General features: G+C 39.3%; 1 protein-coding gene across 3 annotated transcripts in view; it reads right to left on the bottom strand.

The window, feature by feature from the left end:
* Positions 1 to 473: 473 nt before the first annotated feature.
* The window catches only part of capn15 (calpain 15), a 54,688-nt gene continuing 44,726 nt past the window's right edge, over positions 474 to 10,435 (bottom strand). For all 3 annotated transcript variants that reach the window (XM_008436407.3, XM_008436406.3, XM_008436405.3), the window contains 5 exons: positions 7,904 to 8,065; positions 7,589 to 7,824; positions 6,967 to 7,136; positions 5,757 to 5,935; positions 474 to 3,837 (listed from right to left, as the gene is read on the bottom strand). In XM_008436407.3, the coding sequence (XP_008434629.1) occupies positions 3,660 to 3,837; positions 5,757 to 5,935; positions 6,967 to 7,136; positions 7,589 to 7,824; positions 7,904 to 8,065 (925 nt within the window). In that variant the 3' untranslated portion in view covers positions 474 to 3,659. The remainder of the gene's footprint in view (positions 3,838 to 5,756; positions 5,936 to 6,966; positions 7,137 to 7,588; positions 7,825 to 7,903; positions 8,066 to 10,435) is intronic.

The following is a 10,435-nucleotide window of genomic DNA, read 5'->3' as shown; positions in this document are numbered from 1 at the left end:
TTGGGGTTAAAACTGGCAATTACAAAAGTTCATGCAACTCCTCTTCACTGCAAAAAACACATTTTAGCAAGAATTTTGTCTGGTTTCTAGTGCAATGTTTTATTTCTTAATATGATAAGTTATATTAAATTGTAAATCATTTCTTAATGATTCAACATTAAGGAATTATTTGCTTAAAACAAACAAGCTCCCATATTTTGCTGAAAAATTACTTGCAAGTCAGTTTTGTCTTATTTCAAATGTATTAAGACATTTTCACTAGAAACTGGACAAAAATACTTGGCGAGATTTGTATTTTTTTTTTGCAGTGTTGACAGAAAGTATAGATCTAGTTGAAGAAAAGTAGAATAGTATGATTATGTCACTATCGTATTTCACTTTGGAGCAACAAGTAGATTCTCATTTATTAAATACGCATCCTGTGGTCGTTGAACAGACGATGTTCAGTTGTAAAACATAACTGCCAACACTCGTTTTTAATTACAAAAATTTTTTATTTGGTCCATCGGAACCTGAGATTGAAAATTAAACGTACAGATTTATACAGCTGTTCATAATCCAACCCACTCCCCCCGAAAAAAAATCACTAAAATATATATCACATTCGTCAGCATTTGTTTTTTTTTTTTTTCATATCAGGTTATTTTTCTGTTCAGCTCTACTATCATACTGTAAAGTTTTTACAAGTTTAAAAGGATCAGCTCATTTTTTCTCTTATTATTTTCAAATATGTCAAGTTTTGTAATTTTGCAGTCTGTACAATTTACAAGGAGGAAAAATGAGAGAAAAGGCATTAAGTTGGCTGGACCAACCACTTTTCACCAGCAGGGGGCGCCTCCAACACAACTCAACAGAAGATGACGAAAAAAGAAAAGAAGACATAAAAGAAGAGCGAATCTGACGACATTAAAAGTTTGAGGTGCCTTATCTTTGCAGTGTTCGTTCATTTCTTTTCAATCTAAACCAAACTTCATCCCAACTCTCCATCATTCATGAACTCAGCTAATCATCAGCATTCATTGGAAAACATGCCTGCAAATCACTTGTGTGAATAAATTAGACAGTTAAGCTCACAGCTGCACAACTCAAACAGCCCCGAACCCGACAGACAGAAAGATGAAAGACAGGGGGGAAAAAACCCTAAACCAGGAAGAAGACAACAAACTCTTCTTCATCTCAGTAAATATGTTAAGGATTTAAAGTTTGAGCGCCCAATAGTACAACAACTAATCACTAATTATGAACGCATCAGGAAATTTGCTCATCAGCTTTCAAGTGTTTCCTCCATTACACAAAGTAAATGCAAGACAAAAACTTAATTAAAAAAGTCCGCTGTTGTTCTCTTTGACTTTAGTACCGCATTCATCTGTCCCGTTTCTCTGATGAAGCTGCCGTGTTGCCACGGCGACGGGGACGCAATCAGGAGGAGTGATGGCTTTGACTGCAGATGTGAGAATACAGCAGGAATTAAAACAGCTGTGGTTTTTTTTTTTTTTTTTTTTTGGCGTCTCCAAACGTCGTGTTGCTGACTTCCTGTCGGAGAACGGCCCAGAAGATGCCTGAGAAGTCCCTGCAGTTCCGTTAGAGCGCCCCCTAGTGGCAGGTGGAGCTCCTCAGTGCTCTCCAGCTACACTAAAACTTAAAGTGACATGTTGACAAACAATGGATAAAAGCTGACCTTCACCTCAAGTGCAACATGATTTTAAAACGAGACGTTACCTCGTAAACAAGAAGTTTATAAGCAAAGATATAAATGAATCTCTTAAAGGGATAGTCCAGGATTTTCCACCTGCAGACATAATTCATAGCTTCTTTATTTAGCATAAACATCTGAGGCTAACAAAGACCAAAGCAGATTTCTACTATATCACACACCCAAATCCAGAACATCATAACATTTTACGATGCTATGCCTTCACATCTGCAATGATTTACATAGGAAATGGAAGCTGGAGGCGGTGCATCACCAACAGTCTTCCTGAGTGAAACAGGGTGGCAATTAGAGATGCAAACCTTTCAGTGCTAGCAATTTGGTGTGATTCCAATTTTAGGGTCACAGTTCAATTCTGAAACAATTTTTAATTCAGAAACCAACGTTTCTATTCTAGAGGTTAGGTTTAAGTTTTGTGACTGATGAGGAAAAGACAGTGTAAACTCATTTATGTAAAACTATTTAAAAAGGTTCCATGCTGCATCAAATTTCATCAGTAATTACCAGCTGTTAGCTTAGATGCTTGACTATTTCTTCGATAAAAATATCAAATATTCACAATATAATTTTACACAAATCTAAGCAGATTAAAATAGCATTTTGAATCAATTCAGAATTTTCAGGACTAGGAATTACAATTCTCAAATCTCTAGAGAATTGCTTTTTTTCTGCCCTATAGTGGGAATGAAAATAGATTGTTGTCCTAGTACTTTTTAAATCAATCATAATGCATTACTGACTTAAACCAAGCTGCTTTATCTTGTTGAAAATGTCCTTGTAAGTTAGTTTTGTCGTATTGTAAGTGTACTGATATTTGCACTAGAAACCAGAAAAAAAAAAAAACTTGGTGAGATTTTGTGTTTTTGCAGTGCAAAGATTCAACAATAAATTTTGATCTGAGCTTTTCTAGATGTTACAGCTATTTGATTCATTTGCTTCACTTTTTGTTCTCAGAATGAGTTTCACACAGGAGGACTATTGGTGATGCACCACCTCCAACATCGATTTCCTGTGCGAATAATTATAGGGTTCTGTGCAGTAATGAGGATTTAAAGACATAAAAAAACAACATTTATGATGTGTTTTTGAAACCCTGGAGAGGTTTATAATGGCAGACGTCCATTTTGGTTTTTAGCCATCATATTTACCATGCAGATCCAGGAAAACACCAAGAGATATCTAAAAAAAAAAAACACTTTAAAAACTCTGAACTATTCCTTTCAGGAGGAAAATCTATCAGAAAGGATCTGTGTGTTGTCTAATCCAAGCAGAGATTTCCTTCCTTATTCAGCATTTTTAAAAGACGGAAGGTCCCAGAATCACAGGAGAGAAAAAAGACGGACACTAAATCCAGCTTTCTGACAGCTTGCTACAAAACATTTACATGATGACAGAAACAAAGTTTGGTCCTGAGCTACTCTGAGTGGGGACAGACTGCACTGGATGAGTAATGGCTTCATCTGCAACCTTAATGGAAAAGGCGGTGAAGGTCAGGCTACAAAACAAGTAAGACTAAATATAAAAGAAACATTAATTATGCTGTAAACCCAGCGGGTTTGGCTCATAATGTACCACACTGAGGACTGGTGAGCATCCTGTTGAGGACGACTTGTGGAGGAAGTGAGTGACTGAGTGTGGGCAGGGCCATGGCTCAGTAGTTTAGCTTGAAGCTAGCTTCCCATGGTGTCTCGGTCTAGATCCTGCCCATTTCCTCTCTTCTCATCCCGACATGGCACTTCCACATGGCTTAAAAAAATAAAATAAAATCTGGAGATCCAGTAAACGCTCTGTAGACTTCACATTCATATGCACTTCCAAAACCAGAAAACTCGCCTTCCTCTGCAACTCGTAGCTCCCCACAGCTCTTTTCTACCATTGCTTGATTTTTTCAGTGGTCTGACAGGTCGTTGGGTTAAAGTCTATGGGTGGGGGGTGGAGAGGGCAGGGGTCATAGAGGCCTGGGCCTGTGCAGCCCGTCAATGTCAGGGGTGAGGTGGGGGCTGTGGGTGGCCTTGGTGGGAGTCCAGTCGCCCAGGGAGGCCTGCGCCGCCTTCCGGTGGGCGAGGCGATGGGTGATGGAGAAGCCTGCGTTTCCCTCCAACTGGGAGAGTACCACCAGCACCTGCCTGCAGGGGGAGACAGAGAGCAGCGCTTTCAATTTGAGCTTCATGCAGGTTCATAGATGAAGTATAATGGAGTTCTTTAATCTGATTTAACTTCAGACAGTGAGAAAAATCATGTAGGGTTATGAAAATATCTGGTTTCATCTGTAAAGGTTTTACAAATGTAGGCATTTAATCAAATGATAGATTTAGACTTTATGACAAAAATGTGGAGTTTGAACATCCAGAACTTTCAAGAAATTCAAACAGAAATCAAAGATTTTCCAAACCTTGAAAACACAAAATTAAAATTATTTCAAGATAAAACAACTGGAAATAAAACGATCGAGTTCTTACAAAAGTGAACAGTTTTTAAATATATCCAGTGTTTAATTTGCATTAATGTGGACTGTAGCGTGTCTGTACGGCTGGATGACACGTTAAATGCTGGAGAACATAATAATGTGAAACCTGAACGCATTAGCAGCTGAATCCAGCCAGAGGAAGATTATGAAGAGCAGAGCTGTAACCCCACGGGGCCAACATGTTTATACAAGCACTGCTGCAACATTTGTTCTACTTACTCCTTACATAATGGGTATAAACACCGTACATATTCCTGTTAAACTGCCAGTTTAACATGAAGTCAGTGAATCTGAAGTCAGTTCAGATTAAAAAAGCCTTTATTTGTCCCAGAGGAAAAATAAATCAAGTTAAAGTCAAAGTTTATTTATATAGCACAATTACAACAGCTTCAACTGACCAAAGTGTCTCACAACAAACACAACATCACAGATGGATCAATGATAAAATAGAAAATAAAATTAAGTTTAGTAAAAATAAGACAAATATAAAATGGGCAGCAATACCAAAAGCTAATAGTAGGAATAAAAACCAAACAATATTGAATTTTAAAATTAAATGAATTACTTAAATTTAAGTAATTATTTCTTCATAAATTTATTATGTATTTATTGAATGATTTATCTGCATATTTATTATGTTATTTACTCCATAACTTAAAGAGGAAATGAATATGTAGTGAGGTTTGTGTAATAATAATTAAAGTTTTATTAACAATTGTAAACTTTTCCAACTTTATTGTGAAATGTATGCTGTGTAATTAAAATTACCGACATAACTGGATAATAACATAACGTGAGACATATTACAAGTGAAATAATCTGCTTTTATCAATTTTAAGGTATTGTTGCCTTTAAACAAACTCCTATATCTTACTGAAAAGTAAGCAGAGTTGGGCAGAAGACACAGCAAAAGTCGCACTAATTAGTCTACTCAAGTACTGACTAACATCAAATCGTCAATTATTTCATATTTAAACATTTCATAGTCAGATTAACTTAATTGTAAAATTAAGTGGAAATTTTGGTATTTTATGGACCAAAATGTCAAAAAGAAAATTATTCCAAATGAACAAACGTCTCATTTCTGCATTTGTCTTTGATATGGCGTAACCAGGACTACAAACATGAACCTACTTTTACTCAAACACAAAGTAATCAGTCCCAAAAAAAAATCTGAAACTGTGAGCCTGTCTTATAACACAATCATGCAAAAATCTTTATGTTTTGCATCTACAGTAATTTAAAATTCTGCTTTATTTTATTATTAATAAAATAAAACAAAAATCACAAAAAGTAAATTTTCAATTACTTTTTTTAGAACCTCAGGTGCTTTCAAATGAACTATTTTGACATGGCAAAAAGTTTGGACACCACTGGGTTAGGTATAAATGTAGCTACTAAAGCTCATTATATGGGCAGAAATAAAAACTTGTAACAGATTAATGTTTTCCTGGAAGCATGGCATGAAGACCATTTCAGGCCTTAGACCCTTTAGAGAGGCATGTACCCATTTGTCCTATTTTTGCCTTTCGTCCTCATGTTTCTTAAAAACGTGTATGTGTGTGTGTGTGTGTGTACCTGTGTAAAGGTGGAACGCTGTCGATGGTCTTGAGGCTGCCGCGCGTGGAAACCACATTGAAGCTGTCGGTGCAGTCACAGGAAACGTGGAGGTAGTACTTGGGGTGGCGGTTTTCCACCACCACGATAAGCCCCGCCCATCCATGGGTCAGGTAGTAGCAGGTCATGCCCTCACGACCCTGAGGATGCATCGCACGCTAGGTTAGGTGGAGGCTGAACAAAGAGTTTGTCACTGATGCAAGAGAGGCTTCAAAACTTCATGTTTCAAAGAGGATTTTTAATCAAACATCAAATTCTTTATATTAATGTGTTTAAAAAAAGACCTTGGAGTTTTACATTGCAGATAATCTACTTTTTAAGCGAATTATACATCTTAAAAAGCTGATTAAATAGTGTTCAACTGTGCAGCTGCCATCTCTAATCAGATTACTCATTAACAGCATTTCTCTTCCAAGAAATCGTCTCTGTAACAAAAGAACTGTGTTCTTCACAAAAAGCATCCTGAATTATTTACAGCAGGCTAAGAACTCGTATCTTTATACGATGTAAAAACGCTGCTGCTCGGGTAGTAGCTACAGAGTGCTGCTGGGAACTGAACCCAGGGTTATTTATTTTAAAAGAAAAACAGTTCAGAAGTGTTGAGAAGCTTAAAACATCTTAAAAAAAAAAAACACGCCACTCGAAACATATTTGTTCACGAGCGAAGGAAGAAGTTTCTGTGTTAGAGTGGCCTTTAAAATGACACAAAATAACCTGATACAGAAAAGAGGGAAGGAAACAAAGTGAAGAACTTTTTTTTTTTTTTTTTTACAAATTTATCCAATATTCTATGGATTCAAATTCCAAAATAACCATTTGCATGATTCAGGAGAGCTTATCTTCATGTTGAAACTGATCCAACAAGTTTAGCGACACTCTGGAGAGAGAAATGTCCCTAACAGGAATTCAGTCAAGCTAGCAAAACACGTAGAAACTGATAACACCTCGCTAACACAATGTTCACGTTTTCACATCTACATAAACTCATTTAAATTAAAGATCCAACACTTTTTAAAAACCCTAAGCAACAAACCAGAGGAGACATACTGCTAACTTATGTTCAGTGAAGGTCAAATCAAAACCAAAATGGAGAACGGTGAAGGTCAAAGCTTCTCCAACCGGATAAAGACAGAAATGTTCTCTTTATTTGGGTCGGTGAGGCGAGTCTCACCTCGTGTCGTTCTCCTTTGTTCTCTGTGAGCAGGATGATGGCGTCGGCCAGCGTGGTGGGCGTGGCCTCCACCTGCTCCACCATCACCTGGCGGGAGCTGTAGATGGCCAGGATGTAGCCGGGGAAGTCGTGGCTGGGCCGGCGGGCCGCCCCACTGGTGGGACTGGAGACTGCGGACACGGACAGAACGACGAGTCGCGGTTACGGCTTCATCAGGACAGACAGACAACAGAAACCAAACCAGAGAGAGAGCTGTTCTCTAGGTTCTTTAGGAAATATTGGAGTACAATATGAGGTCAGAAGGAAGGAAGAAATGAGGAAAGGAAGGAAGGAAAGAAGGGTTGCAATGCTGCAATTTCTTAAGTGTAATAAGTTATCTACATTTGAAACTGGATAAAAATTAAAATTTTGTGTTTTTGCAGTGCTCATGATTCATCATATTTATTTCTCTTTCATTTATTTAGTTTGGATATTTAAAATGTCTTCCAGTTCCAGTGTTAAATGTTCAGCAGAATTTAAAGTTTATTGAAAGAATGTGTTCTTGGTTGAACAATATTGTCATTAATCGCGATAACTTCCGGAACGATTCATCAGAATTTAATATCGTGGCAGGAAGTCTTACTGGGCGTGGGCGGAGCTCCCGTCCCGCTCACGTTCATCTGCCAGTGGTTGAAGGCGCAGCAGACGACGGCGTACTCCCCCGGCTCCAGCATCACGTCGCAGCCCACGAACTTCTTGACGGCTCGCTTGCTGTGGGCCAACAGGCGGCCCAGGGTCAGCTTGTTGCCGCTGCCGAATGAAGCGCGGAACACCATGATGCAGAGGTCCAGCAGGTGGCTGTCGGCCGTGTCCGAGCGCCTGGAGACGAGGCAGCGGGGGGGCGGAGTCAGACGGAGCTCGGGTGAGGTTGAAGGGATGATGATGGGGGTGAGGTTACCTGCTTCCCTCCTGGAAGAGAGCGAACTCCAGGGCGGTGCGCTCCAACACGGTGAGGGCGGTGACGGTGACCGGGCCGCTGGCTTTGCTGGGGAAGCAGCCCTGCAGACGCACTTCCTGCCAGTCGGAGTGGATCTTACAGATGTCGACTGAGTCAAAGTATCTGGAGGAGACGAGGAAAACAAAAACGTGTTTGGAAAATTAGTAATTGACCAATTTCTCATCCTTAATCGATTAATCGTCAGAATAATCAGAATCGAGCTAAAATAATTGTTAGTTGCCTTTCTAACATTCCTGTTTTTTTTCCAATCTTCTTTTAAATCTTGATCTGCAGGCGAACACATCTCTGGGTTTCTCTTTCCCTTTCAGTTTTATCGCCTCCTTTGGCCTCCAGGATGCCAGCGCTGATCAACATCAACTGTATCTGTCCACCTGATGCTCATCAGTGGAGCCAAATTGCTCATCAACATGACAAGCTCTTACAGTTTCCGAGACAAAAGTGTCAAAACAGATGCAGGCAGCAGGTCTGTCTGTCGGGAGGAATGTGGAGCAGAACCAAACGGGGGCGACGCTGTTCTCGTCTGGACCGAAACGTTTCGAAACAGCCGCGCTGAACTCAACGTGTGAAAAAGAAACGGACTCGTGGCTGTTTTGTCTTTCTCCCTTCAACCAGGGGTGTCCAAACTTTCTGTCATGAGGGCCAAAATTTTAGACTCAACAGTCGTCATGGACCAAAAAATAACCTAAAATCAAGGAAATAAAGTCACCTGGTATTTATTGTAGATTAAAAACTTAAAAGGGATTTTTTTACAAAAGTGTAGATAGAAAAAGGAGTACATTTCTGCTAAAAATTTTTGTGATTAATCTCAGAATAAATTTTTCAAAATTTAAATTTTTTGACAAATGTGTCATTTTTTTAATTCCAGTTGGGGGCCGCACAAAATGAGTCCAAGGGCCACAGGTGGCCCCCAGACCGCACTTTGGACCCCTTTGCCTTAAACTAGTGAGTGAGTTAGGGAGAAAGGAAGGAAGGAAGGACACAAATAATAAATATAGGAGACAAGGAAGTAAGTAAGTAAGTAAGTAAGTAAGTAAGTAAGTAAGTAAGTAAGTAAGTAAGTAAGTAAGTAAGTAAGTAAGTAAGTAAGTAAGTAAGTAAGAGATAAAGGAAAGAAGGACACAAAGAAGAAATAGAGGAAAGAAGAAAGGAAAAAATAAGGCAAGGATGAAATAAAGAAAAAATAAGTAATATAGGAGACGAAGAAGGAAGGAGGAAAGGCAGGACACAAAGGAGAGGAGACAAGAAAGGAAAGAGGGAAAGATGCAATGGACGAAATAAGGAACAAGGAAGGACAGAAGAGAGGAGGCAGATAAGGAAGGAAGGGCACAAAAAAGGAAGGAAGGAAGGAAGGAAGGAAGAAAGGAAGGAAGGAAGGAAGGAAACAAGGAAGGAAACAAGGAAGGAAGGAAGGAAGGAAGGAAGGAAGGAAGGAAGGAAGGAAGGAAGGAAGGAAGGAAGGAAGGAAGGAAGGAAGGAAGGAAGGAAGGAAGGAAGGAAGGAAGGAAGGAAGGAAACAAGGAAAGAAGGAAGGAAGGACAGCATTTAGACCCTGAACTTTAGAGTTAATCAGAAAATAGAAATATCATCACAAACCTGCCACACATGGCAGACAAACAGCATTAAGTCCATCATAACACTTTGATAAATATTATTGTCCTTCAAATTCAGAAATATGCATGAGTGTGTTTTTAGTTTATGACAAAATCCCAGTAAAACGTAACAGATTTTAAGGTGGAAACATAAAAAACATGAGAGTCTGAAGGGGAATAAATGCTTTTTACATCTGGTGCTTCATGACAAAGAGGAACAAGATGGTGAACTTTATGGGAAGAAGAGATTCAGACTCACATGATCGACCAGACAAAAAAAACACAACCGCAATCTGATACTTAATGTTTCATCCGACTAAAAGACCGGATTAACTTCAATATGGAAAAGATTTCACAATCACTGAGAGGCATGACAAATCTAAGCCTCTGGCTGCAACCAAGGCAACCATCGAAATCAGACAATAACATCCCAGTGTGTGTGTGTGTGTGTGTGTGTGTGTGTGTGTGTGTGTGTGTGTGTGTGTGTGTGTGTGTGTGTGTGTGTGTGTGTGTGTATAATGACATTCAGTGAACACAATGTTCCGAAAATCCACAAAAACAATGTTGCTTGGTGTGAAAACCAGCTGGGAAATTAATTCTGCAGAGATTTTTAAATGTCTGCCATCACGTCATCATAAAGCAACGCTGATGTTTTTCTAGTAAGAATCTGTTCGACATCAGCTGTTACGGGGCGTCAGCGCTAAGGGACGGCTGCTGCTGCTGGGAATTACTGCCTTTATGGCCGCACAGTGTTGGTGTAAACACAAGAAGAAGAAGTGGGTTAGCGATGCATTAGCAGTCTCGCACACACACACACACACACACACACACGCTGACTCAGCTTTTATGAAGAGAGAAAACACAGTTCGTCAGAGTGACTGTA

Source organism: Poecilia reticulata, chromosome 19 (genome assembly GCF_904066995.2).
Source record: "Poecilia reticulata chromosome 19, P_reticulata-male-v2, whole genome shotgun sequence".
Classification (NCBI taxonomy): domain Eukaryota; kingdom Metazoa; phylum Chordata; class Actinopteri; order Cyprinodontiformes; family Poeciliidae; genus Poecilia; species Poecilia reticulata.
Note: the sequence above shows the minus strand (reverse complement) of the source record. Positions and strands in the feature narration are given on the sequence as shown.